Source organism: Tympanuchus pallidicinctus, unplaced genomic scaffold, assembly GCF_026119805.1.
Source record: "Tympanuchus pallidicinctus isolate F22 unplaced genomic scaffold, pur_lepc_1.0 scaffold14, whole genome shotgun sequence".
Lineage (NCBI taxonomy): Eukaryota > Metazoa > Chordata > Aves > Galliformes > Phasianidae > Tympanuchus > Tympanuchus pallidicinctus.
Window position 1 is genome coordinate 11,861,274 of NW_026294659.1, and position 21,726 is coordinate 11,882,999.

General features: G+C 45.4%; 1 protein-coding gene across 1 annotated transcript; it reads left to right on the forward strand.

Annotated features, from left to right (window-relative positions):
- The first annotated feature begins 8,845 nt into the window (after positions 1-8,845).
- SIK1 (salt inducible kinase 1) lies at positions 8,846-19,993 on the forward strand. The gene is made up of 13 exons (XM_052674236.1): positions 8,846-9,241; positions 9,890-10,006; positions 12,475-12,538; positions 12,738-12,899; positions 13,175-13,299; positions 13,414-13,537; positions 14,539-14,762; positions 14,994-15,143; positions 15,746-15,868; positions 16,120-16,342; positions 17,026-17,301; positions 17,817-18,048; positions 18,844-19,993. Exons 1-13 carry the CDS (start codon positions 9,089-9,091, stop codon positions 19,262-19,264), a joined length of 2,394 nt encoding a protein of 797 aa, XP_052530196.1. The 5' UTR covers positions 8,846-9,088; the 3' UTR covers positions 19,265-19,993.
- Positions 19,994-21,726: the final 1,733 nt, after the last annotated feature.

Genomic DNA, 21,726 nt, shown 5'->3' on the forward strand with positions numbered 1-21,726 from the left:
GTGGGATGAGTGACTTCTGAAAGCAGGATCACGCTCTCTGGAAGAATCCATGCCGCAGAGCTCAGGACCATGCAGGCAACTCACTGTCCAGAAGTTCCAAATGAATTCAGCTCCTGATTTTCTCACCCTGGTTTGAAGTGGGAATTGCTATATAACTTGGTCTCTTACTCATCTGACCCTCTATGTTTTATGCATCTAGCAACGTTATTCCTTAAAATACTCTACTTACAGAGTATGGCATTTCTTATAATCAGATAACCTTGATGGTATGAAAAACTAAAATACTAATAAAGAAAACAGCATCCAACGAAAGGATGCCTGATCCAAAATCATCTTCATTAAAGGCATCTCTTTAAATTGAGATGTCAGTCTATGTTATCCACAAGACCGGTAATCACAGACCTAATTGTAAGGGTCTTTCTCCATGTGTGTACTACAGAACTTGCAGAACTTGCAGAAAAGCATACATTGATCAGGGAAATAAAAACTTTGCCACTGATTCTCTGAGAAGTGGTGGTTATTAGCAGAAAGAAACTCAAAACTGATCTGGAAAGTGCAATATGAAGAGCTTCTGAAGATGGCTCACACTGCTGAATATAAGGATAATGCTGTCTTCTCTCTGCTTCTATCAGTCATGTAACAAGAAGCATGTTTCTACCTGACATGCAGACACCTGGCTTTCTATTCAAGCATCACAGTCTCCTCCAGTAACACAAAATGCTTACTCTATCCCAAAGTTAGAGCTCTTTTGAGACAATCACTGTAGAACCATCTGGTTTTGAGTTGTCTTGTCACTATCCATCCTGTGAAAGATATTTTCAGGATGCTAACAACTCCATCCAAAAAGTTCTTCTATGTTTTGTCACCCATGATCGCATATATTTAGATGCCATATGCCCTGTATTCTTCTCCGGAAGCTCTGTGTTGATTTGTGCCAAGAACTGCATGTAAGAAATTTGCCTTTTGTGTGTTATTGTTCATAGACTCTCACTCAGCCCCTGGGACTGAGGCATAACGTATATGCGTACATACTTGGAAATAGATTGTCTTGGTGTCCCACTCACAGACTGTGAGCCAGCCCACCTCCCCCACTCGTTGATGGGAGTCATTTTGCCATTTGGGGCTTATGAAGCAAGGTCTTTGCTAACCCTCTTGTTCTGTGAAGTGCTATATATTGTCTTCCCCTTCATCCCAGCCTACAGGCAGAACCAGCATGTGAGGATGTGTGATGCATGATTCAACGTCATGCAAAAATTCTGCTGAACTTCTCATGTTCTGCAGCAGTAGTAATCTTTGTCTGGTCTGTGACTAGAAAAAGCAAGCTCCAAAGTGTGCAAAGCGTGTTTGACCTCACTTTCAAACACCCACGTGCACACTCAAAACCCCAGAGAACTCATTACATTCATGGTCTAGAAACTGGTGTTTTGTTCTCCGTCCCCGCTCTGCCTGCCTTTGGATGAATGCAATTGAAAATGTCAGAGAAGCAGCTCCTATGTAACATAAGAGGAGGATTACAGCTTTCCTGACATCGGAGTGGGGGGGGATTACAACAATGCGGCTGACGTAGGAAAGGACAGATTACAGTGCATCTGACATAGTAGGAATTACAGAAAATGTGTTTACAGCATTGGATGGAAAATGAATTTAATATGCTGTTCCAGAGGAGGACAGTAAAGGTATGTTGCAGCAGTTCTCCCCCCTTTGGAAAGTTGTGTTTCTCACTTGTCCATCAGCACAAACAATCTGTGCTGTATGGCAGGAAATATCGGACGCAAATACCGCGTTAATCTGTACGGAAGGATACCTGTTATCGTAACTTGCTCATTCACTAAGGTTTCTCAGTAGTGGCTCAGACAATAGGTGGATATATCAGGTTTTCCCCATGGGATAGCTGTACCACAGGCACAGTGCTGCAACGGCGACTTTGATTTTGTTTCTGCTTTCTTTCAGAGCAAGCAAAGTAGAGGGGGGAAGGGAGAAGGGAGAAGCTCTTGATTTTTCAACACGTGGTGGACCAAATGCTGCTAATGCTCTCTTCAAAAAAGGCAGTGCATAGCCCCTTGCTGGGCAGAGGTACAGCCAGCCACAAGCAGATAAAGCAATTATGTGGGACATCAGGAAAGCGACTGCCTTTCCACTTCAGATTGCAGCAAGAGCGCGATGGATCTCAGGAGCTGCTGCATGAATATAGAGGAAATGTGAGGGGGCTGTCATTCACGTTATCCCTTGGGAAGGGTATGTAGGTTTCTGCATGAGTCACACACAAGTGAGGAGAGCAGAGGATGGAGCGAGAGGACATAGAAACCATTACATTTGGGTCACTATTTCCAGCACAACAAACATTGGTGGCTATAAACAAAACACGTGTGCAACGAACCCCATTGTCTCAAGCTGCTTCCTTTTGGGCGCGTGTCAACATCACCCACAGCTGCACCTCCGGGGCACTGTTGCATCCAATGCCACAGCTGTAAAAAGCAATAGGATGGTGGTGAAGGTCAGCCCCAAGGAACGAGGCTGAGTTACCTTCCTGCCTGTGCAGTGGCCACCCAGTCCCTAGGGAGGGCATCCACACTGCCTGGAGAATAACAGGCAGCCCTTGCCAGAGCAGAAAAACTTTGTGGCAGCCCCAGCAACCATAAAGCCACAGGAAATGATCTTCAGTCCTCTGGCCTGCCTGTAAGAGGGTTCCCAAACTAGCTGAATGGAGGGGCTGGTTTCACACCATGTCCATCAGGCCTGCAGAGTTGCCTGTCTATAGAGATGCCAAAAAGGAAAGATCCCGGGCAAAACATGGCAGGATGGGCACAAGAGAACTTGGCCTCAACAGTTTGGGCTCTTATTTGGATGTGGAGCTCCCACTGAGAGCCCTGCCTCATGTTGGAGTGCCTCAAGGTGGTGAAACCACCAGTCATGGATGATGGAGTGACCTGCTTCTGACTCCTGTATGACAGTTCAGGACCTATGCGGGGCAGCCCCTGTGGCTTGTCCCAGCAGGGCTTTTTTTTGCTGTGTGAAAAACAATCTTACTATTTGATTTTGGATGTTGAGTCAGCAGCTTCTGGCAGATCTCATACTCCTAAGCTTCTCTGTCAGGTGTGGCCTAAAAACCCCCCAAAAACAAAACAATACATGAGGTACCACTGTGTCTATGGTGTTTCAGGGAGCAGTCGGAAGTAAGACATGTTCCCAACAGAAGCTGCTGGTAAAATGGCATAGCCTGAGAGCAGCACAAGGCGAGCCAACGACATCTGACTAGCCTGCCTGCCCACATGCCACTAGGAAGTAGGAGACTGACATTAAACTGCAGGTGCTGATCTTGCAGAAAGGCCACCCTGTGTGAACACCAACATGCAACAGCTGTCTGCTGTACACACTGTACGACACCTGGCATGTATGCAGCATTGTTGCACCAGCTGTAAATTAACATCAGTCACTCAATTAGAGAGTGAAAGATGGCTTTGCAGTTAAAGCAGCTTTCCCAGGCTCAGGACACACAAATGTACGTCACAGCCTTTGACAGAATGCATGCTTTACCTTGCAGGAGATGCAGATGCATTTTCAGAGATGCTGAGCAATGACAGTTTCCATTAAAATCAGCAGAAATGGTGGATGCTCACTACCCCTGAAAAACAGCCCACGTATTATAAAATGACTTCCAGCTCAATTTAATTGGGCATGATTAGATTACAAGGTGCGTGTTCACTTGCAGGAGTTACTGCCTCTGATCATTAAGCTCAAACAACTGAAAAAAACCCTAACTCATATACGTTGCTTAACACAATTTTGACTGTTTCATTTTTGCATTTTATTTATCTTGGCTGATGGAAATAACCTGGCTCGCTTCTCTTTTTTCATAACTGTCTCATTTGTTTGCAGCCAGTCGTCAGTGAGGTTCACGTGCCCCAGCACAGTGGAGCGCTATCAGCACGACAAATACGGAAGGGAACCAGTGACAATAAAAGACAATCTCAAGGGCATCAACTGTCTTGTTTGTTCTGTGTTTGTACTTCCCTTAGTGCAAACAAGAACTGTCAAAGCCTTGGTATTACTGGTGGATTTTGTAGCTTTTTATTTTTTGGGAAAGAACCCTACATACCTGGCGCCTTTAAAAAGCTGTTTTATGGCCCTAGGCGAGGATGAAGGGTGAAGAGGAGCCCCACGTACCTTTGTTCTGCAAGACAAGCTCAATGTACTAGGTCAGTAAAATGCCTGATTAATAATGCAATGTCATAAACATTAATGGCAAAAGCTCATTGTTGTGGTGGTAATTATGTAACTGTGATGCAACACTGTGACCAGAGACATTCAAGCAGTTTGAAATATATTCCTGGGTACTATTGTGTTGCCTCGGTAAGAATATTCTAGCTTTGAAAGTCAAGAGTGTTTTTGCTATAATTGTGGCTGCAGCCACACTTTTTTTCATATTCAAAGACTCTTTGAAGTTATATTAGAAATATTTATGCTTATTTTTCCCCTCCTAAGATAACGCTTTGTCTTTAAAGCAAGCCTACAAACATTTTAGCTGATTATGTCATCTCCTTTACTTCAAATGTGACTATACTGTCTGGAATTTGGCACCTTCCATTTTGTGTTTTTCTAGGCCAGATTCACACTGATGTTACCAGGAGCAACTCTATTGACTTCCGCAAGGTTTTACTCAATTACACCGTGTAAACGACAGGACACTGAAAATAGCCCAAGAAACCAGATTTTCAAAATAATCAACTGGTGTTTTCTGAAAAAAAAGAAGAAAAAAGACAAAAGAAAAATACAGCTATCCTGCAAGCAGCACCCCTATCCCATAATGGTAAAACAGGCTAACTGTAACTGTGGAGAGTGATACAGGCAGAAAGGATTGCTTTCGTTTCTCTGTTTGTTTTTATTTCCTCAAGTGAAGAAAGTTCCTATTGTTGTCTGTTTTGAAACTGATAGAAAATGCTGAGTGAAATGACTAAAAGCTGAATTGCTGGAAATATCTATGAGATGAGTTCTGGAAGTCTTACATATTCCCCTCCGTAGACCATGCCACCCTTAGTGAGGGAGCACAGGACTACTGCAATGGAAAAACTGAGCAGTTGTGTCCTCCCAGACTCTCCCTTTTCTTGGGAACTCAGAGGAACATCCTTGTGGAGACACTTTGGGAAGCGTCTCTCCACTTTGCTTGTTTTCCTACCCTCCTTACGTACAAGCCAGCCCCATAATTACACCTCTGCCGACCACGGATGTTTCTGAGAAATGATTCCTCACTCAGGCTATCCAAAACACCAGAGGGCAGCAGAAGTGTTAAAGCAGGCATTGCAAAAGCATCGCCTTTCCTTGCACTAGCGTCTCTAGGATGGTAAAATGGGCTCACGTAACAGGTTCATAGTGCCTAGATGGTATCGATTCATAGCAAAAGTGGAAGAAAAACAACTTAATTATGATGCTACCAAAATTGTGCAACTTCTGAGCAGCACCGATGGAAACTGTCGTGACCGTTATGCATGAAAATAGAAGTTAAATACTGAAAGGCTGCTGAGTGTGATAGATGCAGGACGACTTTATTTCTCAATGAATCATACATCAGCATGATTACTCTTGAAAACCATATGTACCCCCGTTCCACTGCAGAAGCTCCGTGTACCCCGTCCTCTGGGCTAGGGACTGCAGATCCACTTAAATACCTTCTGCAGACAGGAACGATTCCCGTTTTTCTTGCCTCTTTCATCTAATGCAGATAATTTAAAACCTGGATTCTCTTCAGTGTCACCCTTTGATGCAGTGTTACAGTCTCCAGGCTGTCCCATGGCACAGGTGACTGCTGCGTCTTAGAGCACCAAATCCCCGGTCGCTTCTTCCCATTTGGGAGGAAGAAAAATCATGAGTCTTTTAAAAAGAAAAAAAAAAAAGTTACTTTCCCACCTGGGGCTGTCCTTCTTGTGTGTTCTTTCTAAAAAGACTGGTTCTGTTTGCCAGACTAAAACACTTAATCAATTTGAAATGAAAACAGCAACTATAATTAAAGGGAGCAAAATCCCACCACAGCAGAGGAACCATTATTAAGGTAATTTTTTCTTTATAACTCCTGGGGCACTGTTCACATGCAGTTGCTACTATATATGCTGTTTGTGCGTCACCTCCTCTTCATAAGCTCCATGGAGAATACACTGTTAGCTTAATAATAATAATAATAAGTCAGCTTTTCGTGTGAGTTATACCAAGCACCATGTAAGTGCTAATTGAATGTTGCAATAGCCTGTTCTATGTGATTCCCTCCTCCCATAGAACGGCACAGCAGCCCCGTGACCTGCCTGGGTCATACTATTGCCTTCACGTTAGCAGCTCCTTCCTCATGCTGCCGGACAACAGCTCTGTAAGCCAAAGGTCTCTCCCACCTCCATTTCAAGCCCTGCGGGTGCTCAGATGTTACGTCTCCATGCTTCTAGATGAAGGAGCCTGCAGCACAACTGGCCTCTCAAAGGGCTAGCACCCAGCTAGCTTTAGGTAATGAAAGCAATATAGAATCATAGAATCAGAAATGTTGGAAACCACCATGCCTGCAAACCTCAGTGCCACATTCACACAGCTCTTGAACACCTCCAGGGACGATCACTCCACACCTCCCCGGGCAGCCTGTGCCACTTCCTCAACACTCCTTTTGAGAAGAAGTTATTCCTAATATCTAATCTTAAACTTCTCTTGGTGCAACCTGCGGCCATTCCCTCTCATCCTATCACTGTTACCTGGGAGGAGAGGCCATTTCCCACCTCACCACAGCCTCCTTTCAGGTGGTTGTAGAGAGCAATAAGTTCTTCCCTGAGCCTCCTCTTCTCCAGACTGAACAATCCCAGTTCCTTCAGCTGCTCCCTATCAGACTTGTGCTCCAGATCCCTCAGTGCTTCATTGCCCTTCTCTGGACACACTGCAGGGCCTCTACGTCATTCTTGTAGTGAGGGGCCCAAAAACAGTAACAGTATTGAAAACAGTACTTGAGGTGCTTCCTCACTGGTGCTGCATACATATACATAATTCATTAGAAAAGAGAAGCAGACAAAATCCTGTTTGCTTCACTAAAACGTCCTGCTGGATCTCTCCCATGGATGTTTATGACACGCAGCTCACCACCACATTTTTCTCCCTGGATTTTCATAGTGTAAATTAAAAACAAAACAAAACAAAATAAACCCATAAATAAAACCTGACGATAAATTCATTTTTGTCCTTCAGGTGAGTCCCTCCTGAGCTCTCTGTACATCACTCATGGAGTGGAGAACCATCATCTCTCCATCTCTCATCACGAGTTCCAGAAAATCATCAGCTAGAGGTGAAAACCATCATGTTGATTGCAGCCATGCTGTGCATCTTTTTATTTCAAGAAGCCTGACAGATCCAGTTGCCTCTGGATGGAAGACCGGCATACTTGTCCTGAATGCCACTGAGGGTGGTGATCAGACTAAGACTTCAGACTAAGACAAACTATATTCTGGCCAGGAGACCATAGAATTATAGATTCACTAAGGTTGGAAAAGACCTCTAAGATAATCTATCCAACCTATCACCACTATGTCCGCTCGTAGTCATGGAATCATTAAGGTCAGAAAAGACCTCCAAGCTCATCAAGTCCAGGTGGCATTGGGAGCCCCTAGTGAATGCACCAGGATGGAGTGCGTAGAAGACAGTATGGTCCAGTCACTAGCTGGAGCACTACTTCTCTAAGAACATCCTAGGCTGACTCTCACCAAGATTAAGTTGAATAACAGATGTTATCAACGTCTGTTGATCAGGCAGGCACCAGTCAAGACTTATTTTCAGGGTGAAGCTGGAATTTGAGTGGTAATGAACAAAGTTTGGTCACTATGTGTGTGCAGAGAGAACGTCTACTTGCTCTAACAGAGTATATCTGCCACTCAGCGCCTGGCAATGGACCTTGAGGGGAATGTCTTTGGATGTCCAGTTTTAACCTTGAACAGCCTCAGCGTGCAGAAGCAATCACTTCCCAAGTTTTGTTCCTAGATGACAGCCCTGCAGGTGTATCAGATCACAGAATCATTACAGCTGGGAAGTTCTTGAAGACCATTCAGTCCAACTGTCAGCCCGTGCTTGTGAGCGCTCTGAGCCGCGTCACTCAGTGCCACATCTATCCTGAAAGCTACCAAGGACGGTGACTCCGCCACCTCCCTGGGCAGCCCGCGCCGATAATCGGCCAGAGGACTGCAGACGGAGGGGCTCTTTGTTTCATTTCATCCTCCGTGCTGGTGCCCAGCCGGGGGACCCACATTTTTCCCAAAGAGCCGCGAACGGCACCCCCGTGAGTCCCGGTCCCCAGACGGGGCGCCGCCTCCGTCGAGCTCCGGGCACGGCATCGCGGGCGCGGAGGGGAGGCGCTGAGGGGAGGCGGTTAACGGCTGCCGAGGCGCGCGCCGGCAGGGGGCGACCCCGGCGGGAGACGGGAGGGCGTCACGTGAGCGCAGGGAGTCGTTTCCCCCCTCCTCCCCCTCCTCGGGCGGGGACGGGGTGGGGGTGCGGGAGACCCAGGTGCCCCCTCCCTGCCTCCCTCCGCCCTGACGTCACCGCCCCCCCGTCGCCGGGGCGACGGCTCCATCAGCGCGCGCGTCAGCGCCGCCCGTTCCTTGGCAACGGCGCGGTGTCTCGCTCTCCTTCAGCCTCGCGCCTGGGCGCGCGTCTCTCTGGCGTCAAAGTGACGTCAATGGGCCCCGCTCTCGGCTTTCGGCGGTGGGCGGGGCCCCGCGCGGCGGAGAGAGGGGCGGAGGGGCGGGGGGACATCCCGCGTGCTCCCGCCCTCCCGCCCCCCGGCGCACGCTCCCTCCTCCCTCTCTCCTTCCCTCCCTCCCTCCCTCCTTCACTCACTCGCTCACTCACTCACTCACTCGCTCATACCCCGCCACCGGCATCGCGGCGGCGACAGAGAGCCCGCCAGGTAGAGGCGGTTGCGGAGCGGCCGCCCGAGGCCGAAGGGGAAGAGCTGGGCTCCGGGGGATCCGCCGCGCCGTCCCCGTGCGAGCTGCGAGCGCCCGGGGGCGGCGCCGATGCTGCCGCCGCCGTGGTGAGTCGCGGCGCGGTGCCCTGTCGCCCGCCGCCCGCCTGAACCATGGTGATCATGTCAGAGTACGCCTCAGTGCCGGCTTCCAGCGCAGCCCAGCCGCGGCCCCTGCGGGTCGGCTTCTACGATATCGAGAGGACCCTGGGGAAAGGCAACTTCGCCGTGGTGAAGCTGGCCCGCCACAGGGTGACCAAGACGCAGGTGGGTACGGGGCCGAGCTGGAGGGTTTCTCTCCTCTTTACCTATAGATGTAGCGTAGAAATAAAGCGGAGCCCGCCGTCCGCAGAGCGCTGCCGAGTGCCTCCCTCTCTGCGAGTCCCAGCCGCGGGAACCTTCGCACCCCCTGAAGGCTTTGCACGTGTCAAGAGGGTCCCACGAAGGTGTTGGAGTCCCCCGTTGGCTCCCCGCGGGACCGCTCCGTCCCGTTGCTTCGCTCCAAGAACAAAGAACTCGCCGTGTTCGTTTGCAGAGCGTTTCCCCGCGGCCGTGCAGCAGCGGTGTAGCACTGCGTGTCCCTATCGCCCTCTCCTAGAAAAAAAAAATAAATACTCCCTTACAAGAACGTGTTTTTCGCTGGATTAAAAGATTTACCGAATTCCATCCAGCGCTGCCCTTCCGTAGTTCCCTTCGTTGTGTTGCATGCGATTGGAGCAGCTCGGGAAAACACCATCAGCTTTGGCCAGACCGTATCTAAAGTCCACCTTACGTGCGCGCTGTGAGCTTGTGCGTGGTTTTGCGTGTGGTGTTTTGGGGTCGTGCTCTTTCTCTCCCCATCATAAGAAGCGTACCTTCTTTGTAATGCCAGCAGCTGTTTGATGTGATTACTGTTATTTTTTTTTTAACCTGCAGGTCGCGATAAAAATAATAGACAAAACAAGGTTAGACCCCAGCAATCTGGAGAAGATTTATAGAGAAGTGCAGATAATGAAGCTTTTGAATCACCCCCACATTATCAAACTCTATCAGGTAAGAGGTCAGCTTTGAAGCACGGCATGCAGATGAGATATGCCTGTCCTCTTGCATTTGGCTTTGCATGAAGTGTTTGCAGCAAGAATGTGAACTGAAAGAGTTTTTGGAGACTAAAGTTCATTTACAGTGGGGGTTTTGTTCATTTAAAGTTATCATTCTGGTACGCTTGTCAGTTTCTTTACAGAACAATGAAAAAAGACTGAAGTTTGTTTCAGATCAAGGAACAGGTTGTCAGAACTTGTAGAGTTAACTTGCCTTCCAAGCTCCTCTTCTGTATGTTTGGAAGACTGGGACTTCTCGCGTGCTTTTGATATGAGGAGGACTTAAACTCTCTAAGGGCAGCAGAGTAGCAGGCACAAAAGCTGGGCTTGCCATAAGTGAAAGCAAATTCAGCAGTGAATAAACTCAAAAAGAAAAGACTTGGAAATATCGATATTGTAGAATATATGAGGAAATGACCCGTTTGGGTTATTCTGTTCCAGTTCGCATAGTTTTGAAAATAAGTTTAAAAGATCTTTTCCTTTGTGGAGTTTCAAGGTGTTGAGTTCTGATTTGGATTCATTCAGTTTCTGTGCTTTTGCTTTTGCCTTTTGGAGGGTATTAGAACAGTAAAAGTAAGCTTCTGCACAAATGTGTGGTGCAGCAGGCAGAGTGGCAGCTGCCCAGTGAGCGAGGGCTGCCTTGCAAATTTGGAGTCTTTGATCCAATTAGCGTTTGGTGTATGTTCCTCTTAATCATCTTAAATAACGCCATGCGGATTTAAGAAGATGAGGCATCACGGTCTTTCTGCACCTGGCCAGAAGGACAGAGGGGGAGAGGAATGGATTAAGAAATGAAGCAGCAGGTCTGAAATTGTGTGCGCTGTTGTACGCACAACTGTCAAGCTGTTATCTTACCGTTGGGTTGGTTGGCTTAATTAACATTCTCCTTGCTTGAAACGTGTAAGGCTGAGGAGCCTGTAGAACAGGTGTTTAGGCAAGGCATTGTTTTTCAACACCTTGACACGCGTGAATTGCTTTGCTGTTTACAGTATTAAACCATCCGAACAAAAATGATTTTTGCGTTGCCGTCTGACGTCATTGCTGCCCATAGGATATACCAAAACATTCTAACAGTTCTGTTGATTTCATTTCGGTGGAATGATGTGGGTGAAAATACTGTTTGGAAGCTGTTAAAAAAGCAGGTTAAATTCCATCTAGTTGAACCACTTCACTTGATTGAGCAAATGACGTTGGTAGTGGACCATAATTTCTTTTCAGCAAAGTTTTCTTCTCTTTGTTGCTGTAACTGATGCTTTACCTGTTTGGTGGAGGCTGAGAAGCAGGGATGGAATTAGATGACATACCAACATAGGGTGTGTGTTCTTGTATTATTTCATCATTGTTTTAGTTTCAGCACGGCGTCTTAATTTCATCCAGCTGGCATTTATCCCAGAACACTTTCCTTCGGTTTTTTAAACTGGGAACCTCTCTTCCTTTGCTCCCTTCTTGTTTGTTTTCATTTTGTGTCTGTGTGTACTTGTAGAGGGAAGGACAAGAGTATCCAAAAAAGGTTATGTGTTAGGAAGCTGGAAATTGCAGCCTTTGAAGTAGTATCGGCTCTTGTTTGATTGTTAATATGTTGCGAGCCTCCTGCTTCCCAAACAAAATATTGATTCCCTGTGAGTCCTATTCCAGGGAAAGGTTATATTTCTGAAAGCTGAAATGTGACATTTAAGTGATGTGGCTTAGTAAATGAAGATGAATTCCAAAATGCTCAGTTTTGTTTGGGTTTAGTTTTGCTTTTCTTTTTTTTTCCTCCAAAGATGTGTCAGCTTCCTCTGACAATTACTGTTTTGCATGGATTTGCACGGGGTTGGTAGTTGAATGTTGAATAGCCCAGTGATAGCTGTTGATGTGCCTCAAGCACTGCAGTAACACCAACAACAACCTTTTTTCACTCGCATGGGAGGCTTGCTGTGCCCCCAGCCAGCACCAAATGGGAGTGGGGTGTTTGGTAACACTTGTTGATTGTCCGAGTTGCAGGTATCTCCTGATCTGAGTGCATGCTAGGTGTGAAACAAAGATGGCTTTAAGTGAGCTTTGTGTCCTTGTGTGTTCAAAATAAGTCCAATGAGTTGGAAACCTGCATATGCATATTTTAACCAAAAAGGGAATTCAGGGAAGTATATAAAATCATGAAATGCTCGTCAATTATCTTATGGAGATTACGTGGCATCATAATGGTAAGAGGAACAATACCACGGGAAGCCATTGTATGTTGTAGGCACAGAAGCATTGATTGGTTATCTTTTTCATTACCAGTTTGCTAGGAAGGAACACTGCAATGCAAAATTAGATGTCTTTACTGCCAGCTACTGTGGCAAAAAAATAACTGAACCAATATATCTGAGAACAGTTTTAGGGAAATGAAAGTAACTGCAGAGGTCTGTGTTTCTTTAAGCATGTCCTCTCGTGTCTTGGCAGGTTATGGAGACAAAGGACATGCTTTACATTGTTACTGAGTTCGCTAAGAATGGAGAAATGTTTGGTAAGTTCTCATGGCAATACCTTGCAGTTCTTTAGATTTAGAGCTGGTGACCATGTTGTTGTCATTCCTGAGCAATATCTGTTTGGATTAAAAACCCAGAGTCGCTGTTGTCAGCTGTCAAACAGCAAGTGCAGCATCTGGAAGACTACAGAATCATTTTTCAGGTATTTCTAACTCTTGTGACTCTCTTGTCTTGCAGATCATCTGACCTCCAATGGGCACTTGAGCGAAAGCGAAGCGCGGAAGAAGTTCTGGCAGATTCTTTCAGCAGTGGAATACTGTCACAGCCACCACATAGTGCACAGGGATCTCAAAACAGAGAACCTTCTGCTAGATGCTAACATGAATATCAAATTAGCAGGTAATGAGAAATGCCTGGTTACTCTATAAATGGCGTTAGGCATGTGGTCAAATTCAGCCTCCTTAGCATAATCTCATAAATGTATTTGGAGTAACTGAAAGTGAACGTTACTGATATTTCTCTGAATATATCCTCTAGACAAAAGAGAATAGCTCAAATAGGTATGCAGAAAGCAAAGCAAAACACCTGCTTCCTTCCCTCTGTTTTCTGCTACTTCTAAACAGTTTGCATGTGGCTGAATAATGTCTTACACCAGACTTCTACTTTCCTTCCAGACTTTGGCTTTGGAAACTTCTACAAGTCAGGAGAGCCACTCTCCACGTGGTGTGGAAGCCCACCCTATGCAGCTCCAGAAGTTTTTGAAGGCAAGGAGTATGAAGGACCTCACCTTGACATATGGGTGAGTGTGATATTCCTTTGGAATTCCGTTTCACACTTTGCTATGGACTGTGAGCTTTGAAAACCGTTGTTTCTATTGGAATCACTCATACTCTGTGCTGTTCTCTGTTGACAGAGCCTTGGAGTGGTGCTCTATGTCCTTGTCTGTGGTTCTCTGCCTTTTGATGGACCCAATTTACCAACTCTGAGGCAAAGAGTGCTAGAGGGGCGGTTCCGCATCCCATACTTCATGTCTGAAGGTACTTTGTTTTCAGATTCTTAATGTTAGAAAAGGAACTGAGAGTAAAGGAATAGCTGTCCTGTTCTTTCTTGAGGCAGTGTCCAGATGGTTCTGCAGCTGGCAATCACCTTGTCTTTGTGTCCAGTAATTTCTGTAGGGCAGCACTTAAGATCAGGGGCTGATTGTAGGTGGTTTCTTTTTCTGAGGTCTACTTTATGGTGTATCTAAAAAGCTCTCATTTCATTTCTTAAGAGTATTGCTTTAGATTACAAAAATTGAAGCCCTGGCTGTAGAAACAATCACTCACAAAAGAGAGAAAACAAGCTTTTAATGAGACTAGCCTGCAATGCTGAGGTGGGTGTAGTTCTGAGATATTCAAACTATGCAGAAAGGGTACGTTTCAGTATGGCTTTGCTGCCAAAGAGAGCAGAAATAGTGAAGCTTAGCACTGTTTCTTGAATGCTTGCACTTGGACAGTCCGGTGAGAAAGAGGAGCTGAGAGGTATTATCAGCTCTCTCCAATTAGGATTTGAAAACAAATGAATATGCCTCTCTTCAATGGAATAATATCTTCTAAAGTCTGATCTTGATCAGTCTTAGCTATGAATGGCTTTAATTCCCTGGCAGTAAACAAATAAGCAGTATGCTTGGACCAGGAGTTCATATTTTAACATGTACAGTAGTTCTTTGTAAATCCTAACCTATTTCAAGTGGATGTACCATAGTTAAACCTACATCCACTCAAAATTAGCCCCCTTGCAAGGTAGAGGGCAAACTGAAACCTACTTTTAGCCAATACAGTGCCATTTTGTTCAGTGACACGTTGCTTCTATGAAATATGTACTGCTCTTGTGCTGGTTTGGATATTTAGCAGTCAGACTCTGCATCAGCTGTTCAGAAAACTTTTAATTCCTGTTTTCACAGGCGTCAAATCCTGGTGGTGGGAAAGTTTCTTAGCAAATGCCTGGGTCTGAACTGGCCTTTTTATTCCTTGCTCATGAGTTTATCTTTGTCATCTAGACTGTGAAACACTAATCCGACGGATGTTAGTCGTAGACCCGACAAAGCGAATAACCATTTCCCAAATAAAGCAGCACAAGTGGATGCAAGCTGACCCATCCCTTCGACAGCAACAGTCCTTGTCCTTCTCCATGCAAAACTACAACTCCAACCTGGGTGACTACAATGAGCAGGTCCTTGGGATCATGCAAACGCTTGGCATTGACAGGCAGAGAACTGTTGAGGTGAGCGGAGCTTGTCCTTCCAAAGTGTTTTCAGTGACTACCAGAATGCCAGTGGTGCAGTCATGTATATTGTTCAGTGACTAGCCTTGATGCAGTTTCACAGCGTAGTAGAATCTTCACTGCCCTTCTGAGTTTTTACTTGTTTTTTTGAGTACACAATTACGAAGTCTTAATAATGAGTTGTGGCTGCGTATCTTGAGTTATGTGTAACTGGGGTTCTTTGTATTCTAGTCTTTACAGAACAGCAGCTACAACCACTTTGCTGCCATTTATTACCTGCTCTTGGAGCGCCTCAAGGAGTATCGAAGCAGCCAGCTATCGAGTCGTCCAGCAACTGGCCGTCATCAAAGGCCAAGGAGCTCCGAGATCAGCAATGCTGAGGTAAGGAAGGACATTGTTTACCTGGGAGGGTGTATCTGTGGGTTCTTTTCTGCCACTTTCTATGGCAGAAAAGATTGCAGCTTTGAGGCTTCTGAGAGCCGATTGTGTCCTTTGATAGGACAGGCTACTATTCTTCAGCAGGATGCTGATTGATTGAGTACTAACTGTCTGTAGAGCATGATCCAGAGAATAGTTTGCCTCTGGTACAAGTCAGTAATGAGCCAGATTCTCAGGCTTCTCGTGGAAATTTGCCTTCTCAGGCACGGATCAGTTACTCTTTTGTTATATGCCCGGTAGGATCCTCAGAAATACTCCATGATTCAGTTTGTGTATTTCTTCTGACTTTTCCTAGCCCCTACCCCCTTTTAATTGTGCTTGGGTGCCTTTTCAAATTGTCCTGGCGGTTTAATAGTCTGACTTAGGAGAAGTACTTTGTGTTTGTGTTGGCACTGAAAGAGTAGCTTTGTTAATTTTGATAGAAAGTGCATGGAGAAGGCTGGCACGGAAGGTGTCTCTAAAATTCCTTGAACCTACAATATTTGAAGAATCGCGTGGAACAGCAGTGTATGTGATGGCTACTGTGCATCTCTCTCTGCCTTCAGATGCCTCAGGACAGTCTCACTAATGAAACCCTGCGATCATCTCTGCTTTACCAGCAGCCTCAGAGTCTGATTCAACCATCTTTGCAGGCAGAAATGGACTGTGATGTGAATAATCCATTACAGGTGGGTGTTCTAAGCTGAACTGTGTGTAACCGCCTCTTCTGTTGTGGGTTTTTTGTTTATTTTTAAATTGTTCTGTTGATTTTTAAAAAGATAGAGGTCGTGATAGTTGTTCTCTCCCTTGAATCCTTTGGCACTTGGGCATGGTGTTGTAGTAGCTTCTCAAACAGTACACCTTCTGAGGACACACCACAGGGCTCTGAAGAGCATCAAAACATAGAGAAAATAAATCTCTGAATTGACATGTTTTGCAGCCTGTGTTTTTTCCTGTGGATCCCAACTTCAACGGGCTGTTTCGAAATCGCTCCATCTCCCCCAGCAGCCTTTTGGAGACCACCATTAGTGAAGAAGTGAGGCAAGAGAAAGAGCTGGAAGATGAAATTAAGGCGTACGACCACCCCATCCGCATCCCTAGCAACACCAGCCGGAGGCACACGCTGGCTGAAGTCACTCACTTCTATCAGCATGCCCCTCCATGTAAGTCTGGGAGCAATGACGGTTGTCCTTAGTTAGAGGAGAATGATGGAGAAGGTGTGCCATAGCAGAAAAATTCCTGAGGGTATGTGCTGATTTTAACTTGACTGAAGTAGGAAAACCCAGAGAAGAGGTCTCTACTCTGCCCCCTCTAGTTCTGACTTCCCATAAATAAGCGTGGCCCTTCAGGAGGAGACACAGTATTGTTATATTTCATCTAGATCTTTCAGAGGGGGCATTCTCACAAGCAGGACATAAATCTTCTCTGTTTGTTTCCACTGTTTTACTGTGTGTATGGTGTGTATGCTTGACTTGGGGGAAAAAAATGTCATGGCTAACTGTATCTAACTGTATTGGGTACACATCCAGACTCCTTGAACTAAATAAGCAAACAAAAATGCTCACAAAAGAAATATCTTATGTTGGAACTTTTGTGCTAGAAAATGTTGCATGTCTGAGAATTATTGGCAGAGCTCTGCCAGCTGGGCAGGAGCCCAACATAGGTTATTTGTCAGTGACCATGTACTGGAGTCAGGCCCTGTGACAGCGTAAGTTGCTGGACATCTGTCTGACTTGCAGCTGCTTATTAGTGCCAGTGTAGGTGGGCAGAATGCTCTGATGTCACGTTTGTTCCTTCCTGTACTCATCTTGGGAATGCTCTTTCTGTCCTTCCTTCCCCTCTGCAGGTATAGTCATTTCCTCCTCAGCAAGCCCCACAGAGGGAACTAGTTCAGACAGCTGCCTTACTTCATCTTCAAATGACAGCTCAGTGGCCCTGAGCAACTGTTTGGCAGGTCAAGTAATGACGGGGAGCCCAGCCACAGCTAGGATGACATCACCCTTCCTAGCTTCTCAGTCTGACGCTCCGGTGTTACAAGCCCAGGGCTGCATGGGAGGTGCTTCTCTCCTGCCTGTCAGCTTCCAAGAAGGAAGACGAGCATCTGATACCTCATTAACTCAAGGTAACTCCTTCCTTGCAATATCCCAGCAATAAAGCACCCTTGTAGTTGCTACTAGAAAAGGGTAGCTTTCTTGCCTGTGTTGGGATTACACTGAGGCCGCCTGGATATTCTGCCTCATGTATTTGTGGTTCCTGAGGAGGGTGCTGAGGTTGGGAGGCTGTCGCATACAGCTTCGGCATGCCCATGAAGATGTTCCTGCTGCTGTGAGTGGGATGGCAAGCTCCACCCTTCTCCTAAAATATGGAATGCTCATCGTGTTTTATAGCAGCTTTGTCCTTTGCTCCGTATATGTCCATCTGAATAAGAGTGCAGCTGTCCCAAACCCTGTTCCATCACATCAATTTTACTCTGTCCATCAGGCAGAGATGCAAACGTGAACTGAAGGGTCACAGTTTCTTCTAGTGCAGTGCTCACGTAAATGAAGGCAGCTGCCCAGAAAGGCTGATCTGTAAAGTAGGCTCTCAGTCAAATGCTAAGAAGGATTAAAGTGCATTTCTTCTCCTCATGTCCCACAGGCTTGAAGGCTTTTAGGCAGCAGCTGCGGAAGAACGCTCGAGCCAAAGGGTTTCTCGGCTTGAATAAAATCAAAGGCTTTGCTCGGCAGGTGTGTCAGTCCTCCTCATCTCGGGCAGCAAGGAGTGCCATGAGCCCTTTCCAACACGCACAGCCGAACACCTGCATCTACAGCAGCAGTGGGAGCAACAGAGAGGGAAGAAACCTTCTGGAGGAAGTGCTACAACAGCAGAGGTGAGAAGCTGACCTGGAGGAGTTTTGCTATTTTCCTTGGAGTTGTTTTGGTTAAGGGCAAAGGAGGAGGAGTAAATGCAGCAAAATGGATTGGGGAGTTTGGTCACTTTCCTCTCAGCTTTGCTGTGTGGCAGCAGATAAACTGTTCAGCTTTCTTTGTGGGTTCCTGCACTGGCACGTGTAACATAGGACGTGCGTTTCCGCTTAAAAAGCTCCATGTCCAAGTATATGGAGGTCACTGGACAGAGAAGCAGTTTGGTGCTGTGGAGGAAAACATTACTTTTCTCCATTGCAAGCTGTGTTTTTCTTTGTTAGGTTTGGGAATTATTTCTTTCCTCCTCTGCCTCCTGTAATTGTCCCATGGCAAGGAAATGAGACCTTGTAATTTGGAAAAGTTACAGCCCACAAAAGAGGCACAGTCCAGTGGCCTCAAATGTCGTGTGCAATGGCACCTCTTCATTCCCATAGAAGCAAGATGGAAAATAGAGCATCCGGTCTATCTGCATACGTTGTCTATAAAACATCTACTATTAGCTGGCCAAATTATGGCCAGATAAAATTCTAGTGGTAGTTTCCAGCTTCAGTGTGGGGAAAAACCAAGAGAAAACATGCTGATCTGGCATGGCAGTCACTTTAATCGTACTGTCTGGGTAGGGTGAGATTCCTCAGAAAGGAGGAAATGAAGGGGAAAGTTAGAATCGGGAGTAAAGGTAGGGGTGGGAGATAGGAGGAAGGAAAACTTGAAGCCTTTCTAGCATTGCGAGTTAACATCTTCCATCCTTGGACTTTGTTCAGAATACTCCAGCTTCAGCATCACCAGCTACTCCAGCCAGCTTGTCCCCAGACTTCTCAAGCATCTGCGACAAATGGCCTCCCCCCCTCTGATAACGCAGGTACCTGCAAAGCCTCCAATTCTCTTCTGTTGTCAGAGCTACAAAGAGAGAACTCATTTGAGCTGGCCTTTGCTGGCAACAGCCAACTGCTCCAACCTCATTTCTTTGGTGTCAGCGTGTCACCGGTGTCCTCAGCAGCTCACCTCCTAGACACTCACCTGTATATCAGCAGCAACGTCTCTCCGGTCGGCACCACCTTCTCTCAGCAACAGAGTTTCTCTGCTCAGTCTCCGAGCTACGACGCTGTCGCTTTGCAGCACGGGGATTGTGAGATGGAGGACTTGACTTCCAACCAGCTAGGGAAGTTTGTCCTGGTCAAATGAGAGCTCTGGCTGCTACAGCTCACGCTGCTCTTTTTACAAAGAACTTGCACCGCTGTTCCATGGCATGCATAGGTCCGTGGCTGGCTGGTGTTGTGTGGATGAGTGACTCTCAGAAGCAATAAATTTTGAAGTATGTGAAGAGGCTGTCTGGCTCCGAAAGCTAGCAACTTTATAGAACTGAAACAAGCAATATGTATGTCTTTTTGCTTCTACTATTCTTGCACTGAACAAATACGAATAGAAACTTTTTTTTTTTTTTTTTAAAAGGAAAAATAATGATGGGGGAAGATGGGTGGGGCATTTGTGGGGACAGGGAGGGATGTGGTTGGGGAAGAAGTCTTCGGTACTGTACTCAAGTCAGACCAATACAGCTCTGCTGTTATGCAAGATTAGCAGCTGTCGGTAGTGGTGACACAGCAGGGAGAGGCTTTTCAAAGAAGGGACCAGAGCCTCCCTCTTTCACAATATTCATTTATGGGTTTGTGAAGATGATTACCTCTTTTAAAGAAAATAAACAGAAAACCAGTGGCATGCAACATTATGCATTCATAGAAGACAAAAATGGAAGCATTGCCATTTGTGGGGTTGTTTTTTTTTTTTTCCTCCTGTTAACACTCATTTTGTTTTAAAGGAACCAACATCCCCATTCCGCATCTCCCAGATATGTATACTTTAAATGAAAACTGTGAACTTTCTGCTTGATATGTCAGCTAGAAAACCTTTTTTTTTTTTTTTTTTAAGAAAAAGAAAAGCCAACAACCAAACAGCATTCTAATTAGCACAGAAGCAAGTAATCTCTTGAAAATGCATCCTTTGATATCAGGATCTAAATTACAGACTGTCTGGTGTTCTGCAGGGCTGGGGTGTGTGTGTGTGTGTGTGTGTGTGTGTGTAAGCACATGCACACATGCGTGTATTCTGTTGGTCTAAATAATCTTTTGGTCTCTTTTGATAAATGCTGAGTTTGTTTGTATTCCTGCAGAGGCACCGAGGAGCGAGCTCTTATTACCGGTGGGGTGATGGGAAGCATTTTCCTTTTAAAAAGCCCTCCTGGAGATTGCCTACAGAGTTGTCTGAAGGGTATTTCTTAGCGCTGCACATTGTTATTTCCGCTGCTAATTATGTTTTTATGCATTTCATTATCAGGGTCCAAATAGAACTGACTCTTGGGGAAATGTGCAATATTGAGGTTATAATTATATTCTGACAAAGACAAAAGGAATAGGCTAGAACAGAATTCTGCTTTAACAGAGTACAGCTATTTCTGAACAAAACTGTATTAAAAGCAAGTAAAACAGCACAATCTTTGGGTGTTTGTTTTTGGCTGGTTTGTTTTTAGCATATTAGCAAAATGAGGTTTTGGATTAAGTAGGTTTGTTTTTTTTTTTTTGTATGGTTTTTAATGCTGTATATGTATATAAATAGGAAGCAGAAAACTATGTAACACTAGTTATTTTTTATATTTTGTAATAAGCTTCTATTGTGTTTCTGGTATAACCCCACCTCCCTCCCAAGGCAGAGCATGACTTCTGTTGCTGTCAATAGAAGATGTGCTTAGGTGTAGAGGGGAGCCCAAGCCATGCCCTTACAGCAGTGAGTAGGGCAGGGTGTTCCAGCTTTGGAAGCAGGTGAGCAAACAGTGAGCCAGTTCAGCTGGAAGTTGCATTCAGGAAATAGCTGCATTTTGTCTAAATGCTTCAAGGACCCATCTCCCTCGTGTGACACAGGGTGCCTTCAAGTTACCTTGGCTTCGTGCAACCTGCAGTATTACGCATTTACAAATAATATAGATACCTGTTTTTTGGTTTTTTTTTGTTTGTTTGTTTTTTAATTAAAAAAAAAAAGCCAAAGATTGATCAGATTGATTAATTGGAGTAGGAATGGCTGAAGATGTCACGTGGCTCTGTCTGTGGCTCTCCATAAACAACCTCTTTATCTGTGTGTAGTATCAGTGTGTCTATACTGGTGCATCTCCAGTTTGCTGCTGCAGCTACGTGGTCTGGAAGCTTCAACATGAGAGAAAATTGCTTGAGTAGAATATCTGAATGAGCGGTGCCTTGCAGCAGAGAAAACACCAAAGTCTCACTTTAAATTATAGTGATTTAAAAACAACAAAAGCAAACAATAACAAAAAAAAAAAAAACCAACCAAATGAACATGGAGATGGCTGGAGAGGAGGGTGAGAAGAAGCAGCAACTTTGCCTTCAGTTTTGTAAGGGGTAGCGCACAGACTGAAAACACAGATTTTTTTTCCTCTTTGATATTTGTTCTGTTTAAATGCCATGGATCAAAAGGCCACAGATTCTTTTGTTTCCTGTCCTAAGCAATGACAAGCACTTTACTTTCATAGTATTTTTTTTTTCCAATTGCTGTAGAACCTCTTTGGATTTCTTGCTGGAACAGAAAGAGGTCATTTTAAAAAGTTTGGGTTTTGGTGGTTTTTTTTGTTTGTTTTGTAGATA

Coding starts and splice junctions, on each gene's coding strand:
- SIK1 (XM_052674236.1), top strand. CDS start 9,089: ATGGTGATCATGTCAGAGTACGCCTCAGTGCCGGCTTCCAGCGCAGCC. Junction 12,900..13,174: donor CATGAATATCAAATTAGCAG/GTAATGAGAAAT, acceptor CTTTCCTTCCAG/ACTTTGGCTTTGGAAACTTC. Junction 16,343..17,025: donor CTATCAGCATGCCCCTCCAT/GTAAGTCTGGGA, acceptor TCCCCTCTGCAG/GTATAGTCATTTCCTCCTCA.